Below are 26609 nucleotides of genomic sequence, written 5' to 3'. Positions count from 1 at the left end.
GGGTTTTGCAACTCAGTTCTATTGAAGTGAATAGAGCTTCACTGCAAAGCGGACCTGAACTGGAGACAAGGGTGGTGTTGTCTGTGGAATAAATTGGTCATATTTTTCTAACGCTGGATAACCCCTTTAAAGCGTACCCATGAGCATATCTAATAAAAAAAAAATGCTATGTTCACACTATGTAAGAGACCGGCCGGGTCACGGAACGGCCGGTCTCTGAAAAAATCATCCTGGCCGGTACTGCAGTGGATGATCTTTGCAGGTGCAGAGTTCTGATGCGGGCGCATCCATGCGCGCCCGCATCAGAACTCTCCACTGCACGCCATGGAGCGAGCGGCCCCAGGCGCTCGCTGCACAGTGTGCACTGACAGGGTTTTCTGCGGCCGCAGAAAACTGACATGTCAGTTGTTTGCGGCACCGCTAGAGATCCCGGCCGGAGTGTATACCATGTGTATATGCTCCAGCCAGGATCCCATTGACAGCAAGAAAACGTATATTTTTGTAATAATGGTTTTACGAAAATATACGTTGCTTTACTTGGGTACTGTTTGTGATCCTTCATGGACCTTTTTTTTTTTTTAAAGCGACTCTGTACCCACAATCTGACCCCCCCAAACCCCTTGTACCTTCAGATAGCTGCTTTTAATCCAAAATCTGTCCTGGAGTCCGTTTGGCAGGTGATGCAGTTATTGTCCTAAAAAATTTATTTTAAAATTGCAGGCCGTGCCCTACAGGCGTATCTGTGCCCTAACTTTGCACCACCCCTCCGTCCCTCCTCCCCGCCCTCCTCATCATTAGGAATGCTCCAGGCAGATTGCCTATTATTCACCACCTGTGTTACCACAGCACATGGGCTGGGTCATTAAGACACCTGTGCAATGTTCAAACATAAGTAACTGTTCCAGTGGCATTCCTAATGATGAAGAGGGTGGGGAGGAGGGCACGGGGCACGGGGCTGCAATTTTAAAATTATTTTTTTATGACAATAACTCCATCACCTGCCAAACGGACCCCAGGACAGATTTTGGATTAAAAGCAGCTATCTGAAGGTACAAGTGGTTTGGGGGGGGGGGGGGGGGGGGTCAGATTGTGGGTACAAAGTCACTTTAAACTCTGTTGCTTTGTCAGCAGTTATGCCTATTCCTCTGCTCACCTCTGCAGTTCTCCTAAACACTGTGGATGTGTACAGGAAGTGATGTCATTTGCCCTCACAGCCTGCCAAGTAAGGGCAATTGACACGGAAAAAAACTATAATGAAAATATTTGCATCATGTTCTGCATTTTGAAAAATATTGACTAAAATAAGGTTTAAAAAGGACTCATAAGACCGAGCCTACTGGTGCAAAATGGGAAACATAGAACAGGCAAATTCTTTTACAGAGAAACAAAATGCAAAATAAAATAAAACATCAAATCACCATAAAATACAAAATAAACGTTATGTTTTAATCTTAATGGTACTTTGAGTTGAATAAGTAAATAATAAGCTGTAAGTACATAGTTAGCATATGTCTATGTGTTCAGTACATAACTAATGGGTATATAACAGTGGCTGGTAGGAGCTGCAGGCATACTATTCAGCTGCAGTGTGCACTGAAATTCAATATTCAGTAAACAATAGAGAAAAAATATAGCTTACATCTTCTATAAATTACTAGGGGAAAGCAGATAGCATGCCCTAATGGAAACAGTAACCATCACATTTTGCAGCCAATCAGTCATGTAATGAGTCTGAGTAAAGAACAAAATATATATACACTTTTGGATATTGCCTAAATATTTTTATTTTTAATAAAAAAAAACAATGTAGGCAATTTTCTTTTACATACTTCATTAACCTGATTAGCCTGCTCCTTAAAGGGAACCTGGGAAAGGGAAAGGGAAAGGGAACAGGCTCCCGACCCCCCGTTAGAGCCCCCTATACTCACCTAATCCCGCCGGGTCCCGCTTCTGGATCCGGTCGGGTGATGAAGATCTCAGCCGCTGCAGCCCGGCGCGCGCAATGAGAGATGAGTCCAACACCCATAGAGAATGACAGGAGAGTCCAGCGCTCCGTCATTCTCTATGAGCGCTGGACTCATCTCTCAGCGCGCGCGCCGGGCTGCAGCGGCTGAGATCTTCATCACCCGACCACCTCCAGAAGCGGGACCCGGCGGGATTAGGTGAGTACAGGGGGCTCTAACGGGGGGTCGGGAGCCTGTCACCCCGACACGGGGGGTGACAGGTTCCCTTTAAAAAAAACTGAAGTTGAATAGATCTCCCTCCTTCTAAATAGTTGTTGCCAAGCTGAATCTGTATACTTTAGTTGTGCTGCATAACTCCACTCTCTCTCTCTCTCTCTCTCTCTCTCTCTCTCTCTCTCTCTCTGTTCCTAGTGATGTGCTTCTCTAGTTTTAGGGCCCTATTACACGAGACAATTATCGTGCGGAAAATCGTTATATGGTTCGAATTTAAATGATTTTCATCCTGTGTAAATTGTTTGTGTGTCGTTGATTTAGAGCTGACCCTAAAATCATTGTTCGCTGTAATTCCACATTCATTCACTGTAGTTCCGCATTTGTTGACTAATCGTTCAGTGTAATTCCAAATCGATCCATGTTTTGCTGGGATCAGTAACGATTGTAACTAAAGACTATTATTCTGTGTAATATGGTAAACGATTTCAGGTTAACGATAAACAATCTTGTTTGCGACCATTTATCGTTAGATGTTAAAATCGCTTCATCTATGAGGACCCTTACTAGATGCCATACCCAATGCCAGATATAGAGACCATTGAGTACAGCAACAAGTAAAGCTATTTTGAAATACATACCACTGGGAAGACTGCGCATTGTGCAGGCAAGGCTCTGCTATTCCCTACTGCTGCCTGTACTGTACATGTTAAAGTGTCATGGTCGTTATAACTTTCAAAATCTAAATCAACAGTAGATGTAATATAAAGCAAATTTGCAATTTACATTCTTTTTTTTTTTTTTTTAGTTATCATGGAAAACACAGCACTTCCTGTTTTCTGATTCTTTTTTTCCCAAAAAAACAGGAAACAGTCAGAAAACAGGAAGTCCTGTGTATCCCAGCCCATTTGAGCGCTCACAGAGAGAAGGCAGTCATGTGATTTGAAGGACACATTAAGCCAAAAAATAAAAAAAAATAAAAAAATAAATGTATATTGCAAATTTGCTTTATTGCACAAACCTGCAGCTCCAGGAAGGGAAGCGGGTTTTTGGAAATAGTAAAAGATAATTACCTTTCCCAACTAGTACAGGAACCAACAAGAGGGGGGGCCCTTCTGGACCTAATCTTAACCAATAGGCCAGGCAGAATATCAAAAATAGAGGTGGGGGGTCACCTAGGTAATAGTGACCATAACATAGTAAGTTTTCAATTATCCTTCAATAAAATAATTAGCAGAGGGGCTACAAAAACATTAAATTTCAGGAAGGCAAATTTCCAAAAACTAAGAGAGGACCTTGGGAACATAGACTGGGACAATGCCTTCAGAAATAAAAGTACACAAGAGAAATGGGACATATTTAAGAGCATCCTGGGTAAATCATGTGAACGACACATACCATATGGAAATAAGAGAAAATAAGTAGAAATAAGAGAAATCCAATGTGGTTAACTTCAGCTGTAAGGGGTGCAATAAATGATAAGAAACAAGCATTCAGACTACTAAAACAAGAAGGCAGTGGGGAAGCATTGAGCAACTATAGACAGAAGAATAGAATGTGTAAAACGCTAATAAAAGAAGCAAAAATAGCAACAGAAAGAAGGATAGCCACAGAAAGTAAAACTAATCCCAAAATGTTCTTCACCTATATAAACAACAAAAGACTTAAAACCGAAAATGTTGGTCCCCTCAAAAATAATCTGGGTGTAATGGTGGAGGGGGAAGAGGAAAAGGCCAATCTACTAAATACATTCTTCTCTACTGTATTCACATTGGAGAACCTCATAACAGACGAAATGACTAGGGATAATATAAATCCTCCCATAAATCTCACCTGCCTAACACAACAAGAAGTGGGGAAACGCCTTAAAAACATTAAAATCCATAAGTCACCGGGCCCAGAAGGTATCCATCCTAGAGTTTTGCAAGAATTAAATACTGTGTTGGACAGACCGTTATTCCTATTATTTAAAGATTCTATTACGACAGGGATTGTTCCACAGGACTGGCGCATGGCTAATGTGGTACCAATATTCAAGAAGGGGTCAAGGAGTGATCCTGGAAACTACAGGCCCGTAAGTCTAACATCTATAGTAGGTAAAGTATTTGAGGGGATTGTAAGAGATGCTATACTGGAGTATCTTAATGAAAATAATCTTATGACGCAGCACCAGCATGGATTTATGAGGGATCGATCCTGTCAGACTAATCTGATTGGCTTCTATGAAGAGGTAAGTTATAGACGGGACCTGGGGGAGGCTGTGGATGTTGTGTATCTGGACTTTTCAAAGGCATTTGATACTGTGCCGCATGAAAGGTTGGTCTACAAAATGAGGATACTGGGACTTGGGGAAAACGTATGCAAATGGGTAAGTAACTGGTTGTGTGATAGAAAACAGAGGGTGGTCATTGATGGAACATATTCAGATTGGGTTTTAGTTACTAGTGGGGTACCACAGGGGTCAGTGTTGGGTCCACTTCTTTTTAATATTTTTATTAATGATCTTGTAGAGGGGCTACAGAGTAGAATCTCCATTTTTGCAGATGATACTAAACTGGGTAAAGTAATCAGTACAGAGGAGGATAATATCATATTACAGAGGGATTTGGAGAAGCTAGAGGCTTGGGCGGAGAAATGGCAAATGAAGTTTAATGTGGATAAATGTAAGGTTATGCATTTGGGCCATAGAAATAATAAGTACAGTTATGTGCTAAATAGTAAAACACTGGGTAAAACTACTTCCGAAAAGGACCTGGGGGTATTGGTGGACAGTAAACTCAACTTTAGTGATCAGTGCCAGGCAGCGGCTGCCAAGGCTAATAAAATAATGGGATGCATCAAAAGAGGTAAAGATGCTAAAGATGAGAACATAGTTTTGCCTCTTTATAAATCACTAGTCAGACCACATATGGAATACTGTGTACAGTTTTGGGCATCGGTATATAAGAAGAACATAGGTGAACTGGAGCGGGTGCAGAGGAGGGCCACAAAGGTCATTAAGGGGATGGGTGGGTTACAGTACCAAGACAGGTTATCAAGCTTGGGGTTATTTACGCTAGAAAAAAGACGTCTTAGGGGCAATCTGATCACAATGTACAAATATATGAATGGACAGTACAGAGATCTTTGTAGTGATCTTTTTACTCCTAGGTCTGTAACCATGACAAGGGGGCATCCTCTACGTCTAGAGGAAAGAAGATTTCATCATCAGCATCAACGCGGGTTCTTTACTGTACGAGCGGTAAGACTGTGGAACTCTCTGCCACATAAGGTTGTCATGGCTGATTCATTAAATAAGTTCAAGGGAGGCCTGGATGCTTTTCTTGAACAATATAATATTACAAGTTATGGGCATTAGATTTCCGGTGATACGTTGGTCCAGGGATTGTTCTGGTTGCCATTGCAGTTGGGAGGGAGTTTTCTCCCTGTGGTGGGACAATTGTCGTCTGCCTCATAGGGGTTTTTGCCTTCCCTGGATCAACACAGTAGGATTTCCCTAGGTTGAACCTGATGGACTCTTGTCTTCTTTCAGCCTTATTTACTATGTTACTATGTAACAGTGACACTTTAACATGTACAGTATGGATCCTGCATGCTCAGAGCATAGGCTTATTATATGCCATGGAGAGGCCATAGTACAGTGTAGGTCCATTCTGGCCTTATCGTTGTTGGAATGGTTTACACTATTTGCAAATGGTAACCAAGAGCCTCATCATTATGAAGATTGTTTTGGGCAGTTGGGGGAGGCTGCTTTTAGTGATTTTCATATGTGTATTGGGTCTGTATCTTGCTATTGCAGTGAGCTGTTGCATTTCTGAGTTTTTGTGTGATAACAACAGTGTCACCTTAACCCCTTAATGACCAGGGGCGCACATGACTACTGGGGAAGAAATGGCAGTGTGGTTTCACGTTTTTTTCTGGTTTTTAACTGCTTAAAACATAAGCAAATTTCCACATTAAATCAATGATTAGAGCTGTCTGCATATTGTCTGAAGGAATTCTCACCACAGGATTGGTAGATTGGTAGGTAATAGTTTCAGGTGTCACATTTAACAGCGCCACCAGTCCTGACCAATACCATCATACTGTGACTGGATAACACCGCCACACCAGACCTGACCAATACCGCCATACTGTGACTGGATAACACCGCCACACAAGACCTGACCAATACCACCATACTGTGACTGAATAACACCACCACACCAGTCCTGACCAATACTGCCATACTCTGACTGGATAACACCACCATACCAGACCTGACCAATACCGCCATACTGTGACTGGATAACACCGCCACACAAGACCTGACCAATACCACCGTACTGTGACTGAATAACACCACCACACCAGTCCTGACCAATACTGCCATACTCTGACTGGATAACACCACCATACCAGACCTGACCAATACCATCATACTGTGACTGAATAACACCGCCACACCAGCCCTGACCAATACTGCCATACTCTGACTGGATAACACCGCCATACCAGACCTGACCAATACCGCCATACTGTGACTGAATAACACCACCATACCAGACCTGACCAATACCGCCATACTCTGATTGGATAACACAGCTACACCAGACCTGAGCAATAACGCCATACTGTGACTGGATAACACCGCCACACCAGTCTCCCTCTCTCTATTCTGTAATCACACCCTTGCCCACTCCCCCCTATGAAAAGATGCTGAATTTACAGGCAAGTCAGAAAGGGAGGTGGGAGACTAAAAAAATGAAACAAAAAAAGTTGTTTTCTTCCCACCGGTCCACAGGTGCCTAGTGGTAAATACAGCCCTGGCTAGACCCCCACAATAAGCCGCACTCCTGATTGTCAAGGCAAAAGTGTCCCTGGAATAAGTTTTCAAATGTTGGCAACTACATTGCGGGCTGGGGAGTAGAACAAGGCCTAAGTACTAAAGATAGCACCAGAAAATAAAAACATACCCTCAACTGCCAGATAAAAATAAAATAATTGCGCTAAGAGCAGCGTTCAGTAAACCTGTCAAAATGTTCAGGTTTGGCAATGTTATCCGAACTCGAATGCTTGACGTTTGATTCCCTGGGGCTGCAGTGGTTGGATGCCACCCTAGGGCTGCCTGTGGCTGTATCCAGGACTCTGTAGTGCGGCATCCAACTTCTCCAGTTTCGGGGAATCAAACAGAAAGCAGTCGGGTTCAACTAAGGTTGCCGAATCCAAAAGTTTGGTTCACTCAGCACTAAGAGTAAGGTGTCACAAAAATAGAAAGATTGAGGGAGATTTCTCAAACATGGTGTAAAGTGACACTGGCTCAGTTGCCCCTAGCAACCAATCAGATTCCACCTTTAATTTTCCAAGTCTGTGAGGAATGAAAGGTGGAATCTGATTGGTTGCTAGGGGCGACTGCACCAGTTTCACTTTACGCCATGCTTGATAAATCTCCCCATAGGCTGCATCCCAAAAGCAAAATAAACTCATGTCCAAAGGTTTTTTTTTTTTTTTTTAAATAAGGAAAATTAAAGGGGTTGTCCAGCGAAAAAATGTTTTCTTTCAAATCAACTGGTATCAGAAAGTTAAATAGATTTGTAATTTACTTCTATTTAAAAATCTCAAGTCTTCCCATACTTATAAGCTACTATATATCCTGCAGGAAGTGTTGTTTGTTTACATTCAGAAACAGTGCTCTCTGCTGACATCTCTGGCGGAGTCGGGAACTGTCCTGAGCAGGAGAGGTTTTCTATGGGGACTTGCTGCTGCTCTGGACAGTTCCTGACTCCGCCAGAGATGTCAGTAGAGAGCAATGTTTCTGAATGTAAACAAACAACACTTCATGCAGGATATATAGTAGCTAATAAGTATGGAAAGACTTGAGATTTTTAAATAGAAGTAAATTACAAATCTATTTAACTTTCTGATACCAGTTGATTTGAAAGAAAACATTTTTTCGCTGGACAACCCCTTTAAATGAATAAAAGACTTGTTCCGCTGCCAGTAATACGTGTGAAAACAGACAAATGCGCCACCAGAATGTTAAAACGCCTTTCGCGATGTTTGTCCTCTGCAGGCAGCCGTATACGTCAGGAACGTCACGTGAGGGAATGCTGGGAAACCGGAAGTGAGTACTGGCTGGTATCGTGTGTGAGTGAGGGGTAGGACGGTATTGGTTAGTTTGAAGACCGCGGATAGCGAGCGACGGAGCGGAGGACTCACAGTACGTTACCCCGGCGGGAGAGTACGGAGGCGGAGCGGTGCTTTGTTGTGTCCCGTAGTGAGACGGTTATAGCAGAATCATGAAGAGCAGCGTGGCCCAAGTCCGAGTAAGTATTGTGTCTGCTGTCTCCCCGTACTGCGGTCATGTGACTCCAGCGCTGTTTACCTCTGACCTCGGCCGGGCTATACTCTGGGGCTCAGTGTAGTGTATGGAATTCTCATGCTGCCTGGACAGCTAGTAGCTGGCCGTGTATGATGGGAGTTGTAGTTTCCTTACAGTATCACAGCTGGTACCTGTCCTGCTGGGTATTACATATGTTATATCTCTATTGATAATAAGATGGAAGCTTTTCTGTTTAGGTGATTACATTGATTCCTGGTCATGTGACTCATTCACTTGAATGGTAGTCTCACACCCAGGTATCCCTATGTAGGCCTAGTCCATGGCCAATATGGCCACCATTGCCCCTCGCAGCGGCCAGCTTCTCTTATATACTCGTGTCTAGTTGCGCAGATCTACTGTTCAGGTGTCTGAGAAAGCTGGGAGACGTACCTTGCTGGGGCCACTGCGGCGGCCGTCCTGATATACTTAGGAGTGGTGTAGCTGGGATTACCTAAGGCATTGTACTGAACCAGAGGGGCATCGTCGGCCATTGTGGACGTTACATTTCAAGCCGATGATGCCAACAAAAACCCATTGTCAAAACCGGCCTGACGGAAGGAAGCAGCTAGAGGGCTTAGGTTTACTTTACTCCATCAGGCATAAAAGTCACTATTTACATTTTTTTTGCAGAAATCAATAGTACATGCTATTTTAAGAAAGTTTGTAATTGGGTTTATTAGGCAAATATGCCATTATTTCCCCCCCCCCCTCTCTATCTCATCCACTGCACATTATCAGGAAATATCTACTCTTTTACATCAGTCAGATCCTGTCTGTTCTATGGAGGGAGGAGGGAGATTAGTTGGCAGCAGGGAACAAAGGATTACACAGTGGGAGCTGTGTGAAAGCCGTGTTCAGAGCTGACTGTCAGGGGAGATAGCCCGGTGATGTAGCTGTAAATTAACTCTTTGTTGTCCTTTTTTGGTGCCCCTCCCTCAACCCCTCCCCTCTCCATAGACAATCATGAAGACAGGGGGGAGAGCTTCAAACTGGTTTTTCCTGATAAAAATGCATTTTTCGGCTAATCAACCCAATTACAAAGTTTCTTAAAATTACCTGTACTATTGATTTCTGCAAAAAAAAAATAATAATAATAATTAAACAACAGTGACAATTTAAAGTAACTGTACCATCAGGCCTGGGCTGAAGCACTGGAGGCGGGCCGACCCACCCGCAATGGGAGGAAACCTCTCCTCTATGATGCGGCTGCATCGATTCTAATGGAGCTGCGTCATAGAGGGCGGGGGGTTCCTCCCACTGGGGGTGGGTCGGCCCGCCTCCAGTGCTTCAGTCCAGGCCTGATGGTACATTCACTTTATGTTGTTTAACCCCTTAACGACATCTGGCGTAAATTTACGCCCTGATGCCGGTAAGGGAGTTCAGAGCGGGGCCATCAGATACAATATAAGTTATACATGTTACATATCGTTTTAATCGTAACGACTTGAGGAACATATATAACAAGTCAGTTTTACCCCAGGGCGAATGGCGTAAAAACACATTTCCCCCAAATAAACAAAATGCGTTTTTTTTTTTTCAATTTCACCACACTTTGAATTTTTTTCTGGTTTCGCAGTGTACTTTATGCAAAAATTCAGCCTGTCATTGCAAAGTACAATTAGTGACGCAAAAAATAAGGGCTCATGTGGGTCTCTAGGTGGAAAAATGCAAGTGCTATAGCCTTTTAAGCACAAGGAGGAAAAACCGAAAACACAAAAATCGAAATTGGCTCTGTCCTTAAGGGGTTAAAAGAATATGTCTATCTCTGCTTTTTATTCCCTATCTATAGGAGGGATAACAAGGTGATTGCTGGGGGTCTGGACACGGAGACTCCCACAGATCCTGAGAACAGGGGCTCAATAGCCCTACAACGAATGGAGTGATCGGCTTTTCTGCACAGCCACTGTGGTTTGTGCTCCATTCATTGTTTATGTGCTATGTTTATTGCAGGGTAATTGCATTTTGGGATGGGGGGGGGGGGGGGGTCTATGTCTGTTGGACCCCCAGCGATCAGCTTGTTGTCTCCTATCCTATGGTTAGAGGATAACATGCTGAAATGGGAACTACCCCTTTGTTTACACCTGGCTCTCTTTGAGCCACATCAGACATTTATGTGACATACCCATGGACCTCTATATGTTTTTCTGTTCACATGATTTCTGGTATAGGTGGCTACACATTCTGGAAAGACAAATTGTTTTAGTCATAGACAGGCTATGGTCACACCAGGCATGTGCTATGTCAGGGCAATGATATTAGTCGTATGGGATCTATAGCACCTAGTTTGAGTTAGGTTTTTCCATCAACAACACTTATTTGCTGTATGATCACTGGGGTCTGACTGCAGAAACCCCCAACAATCACAAGAATAGGGTTCCGGGTCTCTCATATGAATGGAACGATGGCTTTGTATGTGCTGCTGCTTCATTGCCTGTAGCACTCTCTACTCTGCTTTCTTTACCAAGGTTTGTAGAAGTTACGTGGAGCAGTAATGCGCATAATCGACTGCGGTTCTTTTCAAACAGGTACTTTGTGGCAGCGATCAGGCACTTTGCAACTGTCCTGTGGATAGATGATAAAGTTGTGATTTTTGGGATAGCCCCTTTAATGTTTTCATACACATTGGGTTAATGTTGGCCATACTTGCTGATTTTAACAACACCAGCTTTTCAGCTATTTTGGTGTGGGGGGGGGGGGGGCTTGTGGGATTTCAAGATGAATCAGCTCTTCTAAATGCAGTTTTTGGTCTTAAAGCGTATATGTCACAGGGACATGTCAAACGTTTTGATCAGTCAGGGTTTCAGGTGCTTTGACCCCCTCCCCAACCAATCAGGATGATGAGCGGTATAAGGCGGGAAGTGAAATTCACTAAGGTGCACTTCTCCTGGCTCATTCTCCTTATCAGTGGTGGTTTGTGCAGTGAGACCCCAACCGATCAAAACTTGTGACATGTGAGAAGTCTTTATAGTAGAAAGTTTCCATATCAGAGAGGTTTTACTGCACATTCTCAGTCAACATCTTGGTTGATGTGTATAGCCAGTTTTAGGATGCTGACATGTGGGGGTCCGCAAAGAAAGTCTGACAGAAGATGATGACGCATGATGTATGTGAATATAGTTGATTTAAAGGAGAAGTCTGTCCTCAGGGTTTTTCTCTTTTAAATGGCAGGGCAAGGGGGAAAATAACAAACTGTACTAACTTGCCTTTCCCCGTGTCTTGTGGCCCGGATCGCTTCGGGATCTCCTGCGCTACTGACATCACAACTCGGTTGATAGTCACTAACTGGACGAGTGGGCTGTCCAAGCGGGACGCCACTCCAGTCATTGATTGGCTGAGTGGGTTGTCCATCAGCAGGGACAGGCATTTTCCCTCGAGTCGTGACATCACAATTTGAGGTAAAATGCCTTCCGGCAGGGCTCCTGAGGCCAGTCCGATGGAGCATTGTAGGCACGGGGAGAGGTAGAAAATGCTTCATTGGTACGCTTGCCCCTGGCGCCCGTCACATCCTTGCCATCTGCCACTGCAGACGCCGAACCTATTCTTAGTCCGGAGACTGTGCCGGGGGAAACAATACAATATTGCTTATGCTGCCACTGCAGTAACAGGCTTACACAAGTACATAAGGGTACACAATTCTTCTGTTTACTACCCCGCACACTGATAACCGGGCCAGTGAGTAGTCGCATAGTGGCATGATTTTACATGTATATCAGCTTGCCTTTATTTCTACATCTGTTTACCAACAGATTTTGTGATTATTATTTTATTTTTATTTTTTTATGGAATTCGTGCCTTCTGGATGTTTAGGGATCCTATATGATTTTAAATAGTTTGCTTTTGGTTTTTGGGACACGGACATTGGTGTATCTTAACTGAATAGAATAAAAGCTATGTTTTAGGCACTATTCCAATTTCCTATTTAAGATTTAAAATGCAGGGATAGATCATTCAATAGTACATACCTTCTACTGTACATTTTTTTTTTTTTTGAGTTGACATCCTTGCCAAGGTATTCTTGCTTTAGTAAGTTATCCCTTATCCACAGGATAGGGTGTAACTTGTGAATCAGTGGAGGTCCGATCGCTGGGACTCCTGATAAGTCTAGGTTCACACTGCGTTTTTGCAATCCGTTTTTTTTTTTTCATCCATTTTTTGCAAAAAATTGTGCATTTGTGTGCATCCGTTTTTCCATTGACTTCCATTGTAAAAAAAAAGATTCATTTTTTTTAACGGAAACAAAAAGCTTTGACTTCTATAGCTTAAATATGACTATTTACTTACATAACATGTTATAAACGTGTAAAGTTGCAAATAATTAAATGTTCTAAACAATTACTATTCCCGTGCAAACCACTGTCCATGTACATCACAAAATTTTTCTCGTGAAAAAAAGAGGGCTGCTCACCACTGGCTTTGTAGTCCCTCATGGGACTTTTTTATATAAATGTTCTATTTTTGGACCAGACACACTTTCATTGTATGCCCAGCGTCTCAGTAGTAGCTCCTAGTCTAGGTGGGCCTGTATTTTGTTTAGAAAACCTCTCCTTTCAGTAAAACCTGCTGTATCAGAGGCAGCTGTAATACAGGGCTTAAGCAGACCGTTTGTTTTACATCTCTGTTAAAAGGAGTCAATCAGCACGATTGTGCCAGTATGGTTCCCAGTTGCACTCTACTGTGCAGATCTCCGAGGCTGCCGGCCACGTCAGCTTTACATCGTGGAAAAGTAGTTTTATTCCAGTGTACGAGGCCAGGAGAGAGGGGGCAACTAGTCATTGACAGGCAGAGAGACCGGTTAGTGGCTTCTCGTCAATCTTCTGCGCGCTCACAGCCCTCTCTTAGCCTCGCACGCAAGAATAAAACTACTTTTTCCCCAATACTTCTGCGACTGGTATGCTCCGAGCTGCACAGGAGATGTATAGCGTGCGGCTGGGAACCATATCAGCACCGTTGTGCTAACTGGTTCCCTTTTAAGGTGGCCATATACATTCAATGTCAGTCCAGACACAACAGGAATTGTAGTTTTGCTACAGCTGTAGTACGGTAGGTTCCCCTTCCCTTATCTAAGGGTCCTTTTACACACACACAGATTATCTGACAGATTTCTGAAGCCAAAGCCAGGAATGAATTTAAAAGGAGGAGAAATCCCAGTCTTTCCTTTATGACCTGTTCTCTGTTTATGGTCTGTTCCTGGCTTTGGCTTCAAAAATCTGCCATATCTGTGTAAAAGGTATTAGCTCTTCGACAAACATATTGGTGAAAAATATGGCTACCCAATGGCCTGCCGGCAGAGGCTTTTATTTCTCTTCCCATTACAACAACAATATGTATACAGATAATAATAATAATATTAAAACAGATAATAAGAATTCAGTAAAACATTACTTCAAATTCTTCCACGTCCTTCTCATCTTTTTTCCTTTTTTTTCCCAGAATTCCTCCAGTTATGACCGACGAGACATTCACAGTTCTCGACAGGGAAGCTCTTCTCCAGAGGACAGGTATGTAGTGTCATTCATCTTGTGCTATCCTATTGTGTCTTCTGATCTTCTACTATCATCAGTGCAAGTTGCATTGTTTACTTTGTGTACATAAAGAATCGTAAAGGCTTTATTACACTAAAAGATTAAGGACGATAATAGTTTAGGGTAATGGCGCATATTGAAAGGCAGTGATCATTCTGCAAGATGTCAAATGATCATGGTCTTGTCGCTTGTCGCTCCTCAGCGATCACAGGATCGTTCAGGCGGCCCCTCCTGCTCCTCCCTCCTCGCTGTGTGTGCATCCTGAGATCGATCGGGCTCCCCATTGAAGTCAGCAGCGATGAGCAGCAGACCCTCATTGACATCATCATGCTTTGTTATACGGTCTTATGCAGTTCTCTGAATCTAATAATGGCTGGGTGTGAGCTTTGCTTTTTGTGTCTTGCACACAGTTTAAATGATATACAATTGCTTTGATAGATGTCACAAAGAACCCATGAGTTTGGCTATAGAACAATGAACCAGTCTCTGGTTGATTTTGACGGAGCATTATAGAGCATGCTCGGTAACTTTATTAGAGAAAGTGTTTACTGTAGAAATACCATCAGTGTAATGGATGTGTATTGTAAATACATTTGGTCTTTGTAGGACTCGGGAAAGAGACAGGTCACTTTCCCCACGTGATAGAGGGTACTCTGATCGTAGTAGAGGCTACAGAGACCGCGATCGATATGATGATGAGAGGCCAAGAAATGGGAGATATGAGAGATCGGACTACACAAGGTAAGGCTCTAATGCAATAGCTGGGAATTGATAATCTTCATTTACACACAACAATTTATTCTTAAAAGCTACAGGAAAATGCAGGTATGCTTTCTGGGCGGATTTCAGTAAGGGGAAACATAAACCACATGAAGCTGGATGATGTGCTCTGCACCAGTGCAGTGTGGGTTATTAATCAGTCCTACGTTCTTAGTAGGATTCTTTGTGTTGTTTACAGATTTGTCTTTACTCTTGTCCTAGGGACAGAGATCGGGATAGAGATTGGGATCGGGATTGGGATCGAGATAGATCAAGACGAGATCCAGACAGAGATTCGAACAGGATCAAAGATAGGAAATCATCTCCTTCATCCAGGAGAAGTGAAGAGCGATCAGAAACACAGGAGTCTACCGAACCTCCCTTGAAGAAGAAGAAGGCAGAACTGGATCCTATTCTTACTCGTACCGGTGGAGCTTATATCCCACCTGCTAAGCTGCGTATGATGCAAGAACAGATAACAGACAAGAGCAGGTGAGTGACCTTACCATGCTAGAATGGAGACCTTCAATGGTTTTGCTAGTTGAAAAGAATACAGCTGCCACCGAAAGCTAGCGTTGCCTTAGATTTGTCCCATGCAAGCCCAAGCCTTATTTTAATATTGCTCATGAAAGGAGTTCAACTGGCCTGGGACAGATCCAAGGCAATCCAGCGGCAACTGCGTCTGCACGCCTCTCTGGAGACATCAGCCTTCTGACAGGTACCCTTGAAATATGTTTGTTTTTCGTATTCAAAGAGTTTTTATTTGTAATTGAGACAAAAAAGGGAAAAGGAGGGGATACAAAAAAAGAAAAAAGTTAATGGAGGGGAGAAAGAGTGGAAACAACATGATAGACTTCGATATATTATTATTCCTGACACGGCAGGTATGATCAGCAGGAATTATATATAACACTACACCATGTGGTATTATTATGGAGCACTGCTCTTGGGGATAAATCCGTGACCAATGCCTCCATTCTGTGTAGATGGGTTATTTCAGTTGAAATGTTTGTGTTTTGCTTTTTTTTTTTTTTTAATAGTGTTTGATTTTTTTTCTGTTTAGGACATTATTATGAGGGCAGCTATCTTGCTAGAGTTTTTTTTAAAAGCATTTAGTGATATACTTAACAGCAAGCCCCATGAACATAGACACAGCATCTCCAGACACTACTTTGTATAGGATATGTTTGTGTGAATGTCCTGTGACCTTTTCAGATGACATTGTTCAACTGCTATTGTCTTTTCTATCTGCTGGTCCCACCTTTTACTATAATTGTACGGATCACTGTCTAGCCACCACCACTGACAGAACAGGAAATCTCAGCTTTAGGTTTAATGGTTAGAATATATAAAGCAAGATGTCAGGTTTATGTTAAATTACTTTTGTTTAAAAAAAACTAGATTCTTAAAAACATAAAACACAAAAACAGGATTTAAAGTAGTTTTCTGATATGTTCCATATAAAGGGGTACTCCGTTGAAAATCTTTTTCTTTCAGATCAGCTGGTTTCAGAAAGTTATATAGATTAGTAATTTACTTCTATTTAAAAATCTCAAGTCTTCCCATACTTAACAGCTGCTGTATGTCCTGCAGGAAGTAGTTTATTCTTTCTAGTCTGACACAGTGCTCTCTCCTGCCACTTCTGACTATGTCATGATCTGTCCAGAGCAGTAGAAAACCTCTCCTGCTCTGGACAGTTCCTGTCATGAATAAAAGAATACGCCACTTCCTGCAGGACATGCAACAACTGATAAGTACTGGAAGACTGAAGATTTTTACATAGAAGTAAATTACAAATCTATATATTTTTCTTACACCAGTTGATTTAAAAGAAAAACAATCTCCAGAGTACCCCTTTAAGCCAAGTTTTATGTTTAACAAACTTTTATTCGTCTCATCAGTATAGACAAGATTACAATGAAAGGTGACACATGTAAAGATAATACAGGTTTACACCGTTTACTGGTGATGGTCACAGCTTCTTTCCCTATACGCTGATCTCTGAGCAGGTCACAGGGCATGCCTAGAAAGCTCTCCCATAGAAGACAAAATATTTTTATTCTAATATATTCTCTTTATCTGCATAACATTCACTTATGAAGCTCGTGAACATTAGATAGCTGGCCAAACCTTCTGACATCTATAATGTGTACAGGGGTGTCCCTATGTCCGCCAATATCAGATGTTGGAGAAAAATAGAAGAAAAGTGCTATTGGGTTTAAGCTTGCCTGATCACTTTGTTCTGGAGGAAGAAAAAGCACATCTTTAGTGACCTTCTCTCCGCCTCCATTCAGAACAGATGCTTTGTTGAGCCCAACTTGCCTGTGTGTGACTGGTGGTCAGAAGAGAGAGTTGTTGGCTGAACAAGCATTTGACTGACAGCTATCTTATGTGTATGGCTAACTGTGGAGCCTGATTTAAAGACGCCTTCTTGGGACTGGTTGACTTCTATCCTTTCCTACACTATAACATACTATAACATATTTCATATGGCAGGCGCGTACACCCCTGGAACGACGTTTTACGCCCTAACGGCGCTTCCCGACAGGAAGAAACACCGTAAGGGCGTGAAACGACGTTCCAGAGGTGTACGCGTCCGCCTAGTCCACCTGTCCTCCCTTCCATAAGAGCATAGCTGCATGCAATAAAGGACTGTCAAGCTTGAAGTTATCAGTGAGTGCTCCCTGCTTTACTCTTTTTTTTTTTTTGTTATATTTAAAATTATGTTTTGCCTGGATTTCTCCTTGTAATGCAACAGAGTTGCAGTACTACACAAAACTGGGGACAGGTGTAGCACTTGTTTTTAAAAGAAAGCCGCCATGTTTTTCTAATCCTGGATATCCTGTTTAAAAATCTGCAGCGGATTAGGTATGTGTGAAGGTACCCTAGTGGGCAATTCAGATGTGAATATAGGCTAAAGATAACGGAGCAGAATAATCGTGAGAGTGACACTACTGTGCATAAGTGGTGGTTTTTCTGAATATGAAAGGAAAGTGTTACTTGTGTTACTACAGAACAAGTGCATGATGGGTAGAGTTTTATCCTGAACTGAAAAGATCTTTAGGGAAAGAATATAACAAAGAAGAATTAATAGGTAGGAACAAGGAATGGCAGAATAAAGCGTGTAAGGAGATTAAGCCAGAGTGTGCCTATTATAGAATAGTCTGATGTATATACAGAGGGATCTGCCGCCGCACGAGGCGCACATATCTTAATTGTGGGCTCGGCTGTATTCACATGAACAGAGAATACCTGATACAAACATTCTGCACAGATCTTTGTGTTACTTCAGTTCGCTCACAGCCGGATGGCAGAAGCCACACAATATAGAGGAAAATGGCTGAGGCTTAAGTTCCTTACTAAAGCTGTAATTGTATGAGAGGTGGGTGGAAAGGGAGCGTGAACAGGAGTCGTATGAAAGAGGAGCAGCTGGCGGGGATTCTAGGAATCAAGTGGGAGTCATTATTAAATGTACAGATTTGCAGGAGGCTGGAGAACAAGACGTGACAGAACTTCACTCTAAGGTGTTTATGGGGAAACAACCATTGGTTTTAACTGCTCAGTAAGCCTAAGTGTAGTTTTCTTATGGTGTTTATAAAATGCCACTGTATGTCTGTGTACACACATTATTCTTTACCAGTATAGATCCACTGGACTTGACCTTGGATACCAACCTCTACTAGGGTGGGATCACAAAAAAGCCCAAATTGGTGCATGGGTTTTTTTTTTTTTTGTTTTTTTTTGGCTCATAAACTCTGCGACCAAATGTTAGCTGAGAATAAGAGAATAGGAAATGCAATACCCATATGACTGTTTTGTGCTTGCTGTTTTTTTTTTCATGGCTTTTAGCTTCACTTGCATAAATAAAAACACCAATACTAAGGGTGCCTTTACACAGAGAGATGGCCAAAGCCAGGAACAGACTATAAACAGGGAGACAGGTCATAAAGGAAAGGCTAAGATTTCACCTCTTTTCACATCCATTCCGTGCTTTGGCTTCAAAAATCTGTCAGATAAAACTCCAGAAGCGTGAAGAACTGCTGACAGTTTTCCAGGCATATTTTGTGCCATTTTTTTTTCAATCCACAAAAACGGCATGCGTGGTGTCTGAGAGAAATCTTAAAGGGTAACTCCGGTGTTATTTTATTTTATTTTTTACTCCCCTTAACTATATAACTTTGTAATGTGTGTTAGTCATCTGCCTGGAGCCGTTCCGCCCTGGAAGTAAAAAAAACAAACAAAAAAACTATAGTTACACATTTACTGTCTGCCCCGTCCTCTTCCGGGGGCGGGCCTGGTTTCCCTCTGCTTCAGCTTCTTCCTTTAGAATGAATGGGAGCTAAAAGGCTGCCTTTTCATTGGCTAGAATTCATCACATGGCTTCTAGCTTGCTCAGCTCTGATTGGCTGAGCAAACTGGAAGCCATGTGATGCGATCCAGCCAATGAAAAGGCTGCCGGTGTGTACGCACATCGGCAGCCTTTTCGCTCTCATTCATGCCATGGGAACCTGGAAGTAAAGAAGATCTGAAGACGTGGATGGGGTTGATGGGGACCGCGGCCGGCGGGAATTTTGTATGTCGATCGGGATGGCGAGTATAGGATCTGTGTCTGTTAGTGGTTTTTTTATTTTTTTCCTGACGCCAGAGTTGTCCTGTAAAGGGATCAATGCAGGTTTAGAAGAAAGATATGGCTACTTTCTTCCAGAAACAGCACCACCCCTGTCCCCAGTTCTTGTGTGCTATTGCAGCACAGTTCCATTGTAGTGAATGGAGTGAAGTCATAATACCACACACAACCTGAGGATTGGGGTAGTGCCGTTTTTGAAAGAAAGCAACTGTTTTCGGATGAGAGGTATGAAAAAAGTGGGGGAAGGGGGCCAGACCAGTTATTTAACCACATTACAAAGTTATATAACTTTGTAATGTGTGTTAAATAAGCCCCAAAAAAATTCTGTTGGAGTTGTCCTTTAAACAAATGCTGCATAAATATGAAACCCTGGGTCTGACTTTTAAAAGTAATAGTGCAGTTACATTAATGCCTTTAACTTTATTTCTTGGCCAAGTGTATCACGTATCCTGATTTTCTTCTTGTGGTACTGAAGTGTTTTTCCTTTTTTCAAAACAGTTTAGCTTACCAGAGAATGAGCTGGGAGGCATTAAAGAAGTCAATCAATGGTCTCATCAACAAAGTGAACGTATCTAACATTGGAAATATCATCCAGGAGCTCCTGCAGGAAAACATCATTAGGGGCAGGTAGGTGTTCTTTCTTTGTCTTCATAAGACTTCTGTAAACCTTATGATCTTTTAACAATTCCTGTGAGTCCTACATGCTGGAAAACTGTCAGAGGGGTATGCAGACACATACCACAGCGTACACACATTGGATCCATTGATTTTAATAGAACACATGTAGGTTGTGTTTTTTTTCCCCCCTTTTGGGGGACTTAAAAGCATTTCCATCTCTGATTCTAGAAAGGTGTTTTCCCACTTGTCTAAATAAATAAATGGTGCAAATACAAACATACAAACTTGGCAAGATGCTAACCACCAAGCATGGAATGTATCCAACTATATAGACAAATAAAATAGACACCTAGGGGGAGATTTATCAAACTGGTGTAAAGTAGAATTGTCTTAGTTGCACCTAGCAAACAATCAGATTCCGCTTTTCATTCCTCACAGATTCTTTGAAAAATTGAAAGGGTTTCTGATTGGTTGCTAGGGGCAACTGGATTAATTCTACTTTACACATGTTAGGTAAATTCCTCCCCCCCCCCCCCCCCCTCCAGTGAATGATAAATCAGTAGCAAGTCTAGTTCACCATATCGAACTTCTATATCCAAAAAGACCTGTGGGATCAGTCTAGGATGTTTTCTGAAAGGAGTCTACAGCTAATTTTGTGAGTTCATCAGGGAGCAGATGCCATTAAAGGGAAACTAACAGCAGGTTAGAAGAATGCCGGGCCGCATGAACAATCGCTGTACTGTTCGTGCAGCCATTAACATGTATTATGGGCTGCACATCTCCTGTTTACAAAAAGCTGTCTGGCTGATAACAATAAATGTAATGGCCACACAAAAAATCTAATCAGCTTGTTGGCAAATCTGACACTTTTATGCTGTGTTTACATGGAGCGATAATTCACCCAATCGATTGACTAACTATTTCAGAATAACAATGTGTTTTTTTTATAAAAATCAGCGTTTAGATGGAACGTTATAGCGTTTGAAAAAATTGTTATTGAGATCGCTTAAAGGGGTATTCCCCCCCCCCCCCCCCAAAAAAAAAAAACATTACTACATTGCCCACCCATAGCTTTCCATCTTTCCAATATCAATTTATTATGGATTCTGCACAGTTTTGCTGTTATGTAGATGCATTCACCCCCACCAAACGCATAGAATCATCAAATCTCAGTCCGACCCGTCTCCACTCCCTGCTCCTGACCCCCACCCTCTGAGACGGCAACCCAGCCCATTGAAGAGATGGAGGACACCGACAGCTGCTGCTGATCAGTGTCTCTCGACTCCCTCCCACTGGTCACCTTTGTGCCCCCTAACGTTGCCCCCCCCCCTTTGCAACTCAATCCCCCGCTCACCGGCGACGCTGTACCCCCCCCCCCCCCCCCGACTCACCAGCACTGGTGGAACCGCCGCGTCACTCACCAGCAGCGGCGCCACTCATTCAGCTCTGCTATTGTGCTCATTCAGCTCTGCTATTTCGCTCATTCAGCTTGCTCATTCAGCTCAATTTAACTAATTCAACTAATTCAAGCTTTATCGCTCACTCAACTCTGCTATATCTTCTGGATATCAGCTCTGCTACATCATGTACCAATCAGGCATAAGCATTGCATGATGGGAGATGTAGTTTTCTGGCCGGCGCCATGTTGGATATAGTTTGGCTTTTTAAAAAACTTGTAACTATGGAACGGAAGCAGCTAGAAAAACGGGAGATGGCTCAAAATTCTCAGGGGACTTGGTGAGTAAGACCAGCTAGGTTTGGGAGCATTTTTTTTTTTTTTTTTTTTAGCTCTTGGGGGGGAATACCTCTTTAAGCCTTAATCTCACACACAGGGTGAATCGGTGAAAGACTGTTTACACGAAGCGATCTGCAAATTTTTTGCGAACGACCAACGACGATTTGAGAGTTTGTTGAAAGATCAAAATGAACGATTTCTCGCTCGACGCTTGATCGTTCACTGTGTTTACACAAGCAGCTAGCGCTCAAATACGATAGCAAAATTGTTATTGCAAAAATTTGAACCATAATCGTTCCGTGTAAACGCACCATAACAGAACTGATTATCCGCTAATTGAGGATTACTCTTTGATGTTGCTCGGCTTGTGTAAAGTGGCCTTCAGGTTTGTGCTGTAGATTGGAACATTGCTCTTAAGGACTTAAGCTGCATTTTGATTTTGTTGACCATGTGTTTGTCTTTCTGTTTCTAAAGAACTTCTTCTTATTTTGATAATTTTTGTATGGTAAACAGGGTCTTTTTATCTTTTGTAGAGGTCAGCTGGCCAGATCTATTCTGCTTGCTCAGAGCGCCTCTCCTATTTTCACTCATGTTTATGCTGCGGTGGTAGCCATCATCAACTCCAAGTTTCCTCAGATTGGAGAACTCATTCTAAAGAGGCTCATCCTAAATTTCCGTAAAGGTTACAGAAGAAATGATAAGGTGAGTAATAACTTGAACATTTCTGCTGAATTTTGCTCTGAGCAGTATTTTTTGGTATTTATATCTGGTCACACCCCTGATGGTGTGTAATTTACTAATATAGACAACGTCCCTTAACAACTGTATGCCTTCTCTGTGAAGAAACTTCAGCTCTTGACTGTAAACTTTTTTTTTTTTCTCCTTAGAAACTTTGTTTAACGTCTTCAAAGTTTGTCGCTCATATCATTAATCAGAATGTGGTAAGTGAAATCTTCTGTTCTCTTTATATAATTGTGATAAAGTAGTTACCGCAGCATCTCTAGCTAAAAATTAGAAGTCTTTCATCTTTTCCTTTTTTTTTTTTTCCCCCCCCAGACCTTTTTTTATTATTATAAGTTACTGTAGAGTATAGCAATCAGCATGTGGAGTATAATGAATAGCAAGTGCATAAGAATGAAAAATACAGCAGCGGTTTGTAAATACAGGATGGAACTGCAGATCCCCATAAGGCAGGAGTGTAGTACAACAGGCTAGAATAGAGAAGCAGGGCTGCGGTCAGAGGTCTGTGTGGTCACATGACAGCAATTGGAAAGGGGTGTGTGTTTAGCATGGACCAATCAGGAAGTGAGAATTACAGCTGTGCAGGAAACTTTTCTATACAGCAGAGTGAATGGCTGCTTGTGAGTGCAGGCACATTATAGCAGCAGTGTGTAAAGCTGAGTGTTAGTGTAGGCACATTATAACAGCAGTGTGTAACTTCACATTATAGCAGGAATTGAGAGAATGGGAAACACTGCAAGAAGGTGCATGAAGGAATGAGCAGGGCAGATGTGGGCACATAGGGGGGTTACAGCTATAAAGAGATAACCTCCACAGTCCTGTCCCCTGATACAAGCCCCTGCCTGAAGTGGATATGCTATGATTTAGAAGGTGAGGGAGACTTCCTGGGTCAGAGTACAGGGCTTACGACCCCGCTATGCAGACCACTCGCCCTCCCACCCAGTACAGGGAGCTCTTAAACAAAGTTACAATTGTGAAAAACTGTGAGCTCTTCTTGCAAAACGCTCTCAATCCAAGTTACTCTTAAACCAAGGTATCACTGTATATATGTTACCGCTCCCCAGTGTCTTCCTTGCTTCTCCCCGCAGCCACCGGTACAATTTCAGAGCTGGTCTTTAAAGTGACAGGCTGCTCAGCCAATCACTGCCCACGGCAGTACTGTCCTAGTCAGTGATTGGCTAAGTAGCCTGTCACTTCAAAGATCAGCTGTGAAGTTGCACCAGCAGCTGCGGGGAGAAGCCAGGAAGACATCGGGGAGCGTGGTTAAGTAACGTATATACTTATTTTTTGTCTCTATTACTCGGAACAATAATCTGCCGATTATCGCTCGGTGTAATAGGGTCCGTACACTAGACTTTCGGAGTGGCCCAGAGGACTCCAGGTTACGGTGAAACATGTTGGAGCACCGTGTAGCCTGTTCTGCTGTTTGGTGTGCAGATTTAATAATCACTGTCACTGACCAGTGGGTGCACATGTGTTTATTAGCAGAAATAGACTAGAAGTCACTTGGAACAATACAACAGTACATTTATTGGGACTCCTACTTATATAGGAATGAATGTTTTCATCTACAATAAGGGTGAAGTTTCATGATTGAAAGTGTAGGTGCTTTTTGTGAATAACCACAGGGCACGACATTGCTGATGTAATTATATATAGGGCATGCACGCTTAGCTGTAATATGTGTAAATGCAAGTAAAATCTGTTGTGTATGGCACAAGTGACCTCATATTACAGACTTGTATAGGCTGTTTTCTTCTATTAGGGCTCTGAAATTGGATATTAAATTGTAGCAATATATTTTCAGTCTGTGCCTTACATGCTTTTTCCAAGAATTCATATTTTCTATTTGTGCTGTGAATGTAGGTTTTTAAATATATTTACATATATGAATATTTTAATGTATATGATGACTTAGCAATTTTCTCTGTAACCAGTATTTGTGATATTAATAGAGCTTACATGCATTTCATGTGGACCTTTAGCTTACTGAAAAAATGGAATAATTTGTGGATAAACTTTGTCAACTAAATTTAAAGGAAACCTGTCACCCCCTGTGCTGGGGTGACAGGCTCCCGACCCCCCGCTACAGCCCCCTATACTCACCTGATCCCGCCGGGTCTCGCTTCTGGATCTGGTCGGGTCACGGAAATCTCAGCCGCTGCAGCCTGGGGCGCTCTCTGAGAGATGAGTCCAACGCTCATAGAGAATGACGGAGCGCTGGACTCCTCTCTCAGACATGTCATCATTGCAGGCAGGCGGGAGGAAAGGTAACATGCTGGGCTGTATAACTAGAGGTATAACCAGTAGGAAGAGGGAGATTGTGATCCCACTGTATAGAGCTCTGGTGAGACCACATCTGGAATACTGGATCTAGAAAGTCTTTTCGAATGCAGATAATGGCATATTTGCCTAATAAACCCAATTACTAAGTTTCTTAAAATCGCCTTGATTTCTACAGAAAAAAAAAAACACAAGCAAACCACAACAGTGACACTTTAGATATGTTAAAGTGCTAAGTATGGGTCAAGAGGGGAGTGTTTTTAATACAGAACCAAACACAATAGCTAGGGGACATCATTTGAGGTTAGGCTGGGTTCACACTACGTTTTTGCAATCAGTTTTTTTTCTCTCTCCGGAATCCTCTTTTACTTATCCTTAGGTGCCTGCTAATTTACAAAAATTGCTTTTTAATATTGTAATTCAGTTGTACTTTTTATAAGACCCTGTATACTAGTAACCGTATACCAGTCAGCCTTGTGTTTTCGTGATTATGATGTTTGCTGCTGAGAAGTTGGACATTGTGTGAAAGTGAACACGTTTTCTCTTGTGCTCTTCATTGCTTCAGGCCCATGAGGTGTTGGCACTGGAAATGCTGACATTGCTCTTGGAAAGACCTACAGATGACAGTGTGGAAGTTTCTATTGGTTTTTTAAAGGAATGTGGGCTTAAACTAACTCAAGTAACACCCAGAGGTATAAATGGTAAGTGTTTGCTGTGTAGCCTCTTTGCTGTTTGAGGGTACTTTACTTTCCTCATTAATTTTAATGTTTGGAAAGAGGTGAACTTTAGCCTGAACAAGGTGCTGTTTTTTTTTTGTGTGCTGGAGACGTTAAGATCACAGCGAATAGCCACTGTTAGAATCATGGAATACATGTGGCTATACAAATTAGGCATACATGGCAAGATATCTTAGTAGTATACTATACCATTGATTGTTCTTTATTTGCTTGAAGTGTTATAGCTTTGTCCAGCATGCGTACAACCTGTGTATATGGAAGGATACACCACAAAATTTCTGTCTATATTTGTAGGCACAAAATGTACAAGATTTTCCCAAATTTTCACATCCTACAAAATTAAATCTGTGCATGAGCTGACCTGCAATTCATGGCAAATTCGTGAGAATAGCCACACGTAATATGTTGTTTTTTAACCTTAGATTCACTATGCTATTGCAGTGACCACATGCATTTAAATTGTGATCTTCATTGCATTGAGCTCCTGGTAATGACTGCCTCCCAGCTATGAATGAAAGCATTGAGGGTTTACTGACTGAACACTAGTGCTGTCAGTTACATGTGCTAGGAGTAGGTAGAGAGGCTTGCTGCATGTACATAGAAGATCCTGAATGTGGTAGCAGTTTTGATAGCTCTAAGCTGCTAACACATTGCCTTTTAAAGGAAAATTATCAGCAGGTTAGACTAATCTAATTTGCTGATATGTCCCTATTGAGCAAGAGGCACCGAAGATGAAGGTAAGTCTCTTACATTTATCCTCAGCGTTGCTTCCGTGCAGTTTGTAGTTTAACCCGTAGGCTAGGAAAGCGGTTTGGCGCTCTGAGGGTGGGACTACTGCCTCCTGTGCATCGACTTTCCCCCTGGCCGGCATGTCAGAGGAGTGGGCCAGATCACTGCTTGAGGGGTGGTAGTCCTGCCCCAGTGCACCAAACAGTCTTACTCGCCTAAGGATTAAACTACAAACTGCACAGAAAAGACGCTAGGTTGAAGGTAAAACTTACCTTCATCCTCAGCGCCCCATGCACAGTAGGGACATATCAGCAGGTTAGGTT

At 42.3% G+C, this 26609-nt stretch overlaps 1 protein-coding gene across 1 annotated transcript in view; it reads left to right on the top strand.

Annotated features, from left to right (window-relative positions):
• The first annotated feature begins 8263 nt into the window (after positions 1 to 8263).
• Positions 8264 to 26609, top strand: part of CWC22 (CWC22 spliceosome associated protein homolog) — a 59282-nt gene continuing 40936 nt past the window's right edge. Inside the window, exons 1-8 of the mRNA XM_069985185.1 lie at positions 8264 to 8479; positions 13966 to 14033; positions 14664 to 14798; positions 15039 to 15308; positions 19942 to 20070; positions 22330 to 22498; positions 22684 to 22737; positions 25386 to 25521. Coding sequence (XP_069841286.1) covers positions 8453 to 8479; positions 13966 to 14033; positions 14664 to 14798; positions 15039 to 15308; positions 19942 to 20070; positions 22330 to 22498; positions 22684 to 22737; positions 25386 to 25521 — 988 coding nt within the window. The 5' untranslated portion in view covers positions 8264 to 8452. The remainder of the gene's footprint in view (positions 8480 to 13965; positions 14034 to 14663; positions 14799 to 15038; positions 15309 to 19941; positions 20071 to 22329; positions 22499 to 22683; positions 22738 to 25385; positions 25522 to 26609) is intronic.

The sequence above is a fragment of the Dendropsophus ebraccatus genome, chromosome 9 (assembly GCF_027789765.1).
Source record: "Dendropsophus ebraccatus isolate aDenEbr1 chromosome 9, aDenEbr1.pat, whole genome shotgun sequence".
NCBI classification, from domain to species: Eukaryota; Metazoa; Chordata; class Amphibia; order Anura; family Hylidae; genus Dendropsophus; species Dendropsophus ebraccatus.
The sequence above is the reverse complement of the archived record's forward strand: the minus strand, read 5'-3'. Positions and strand labels throughout refer to the sequence as shown.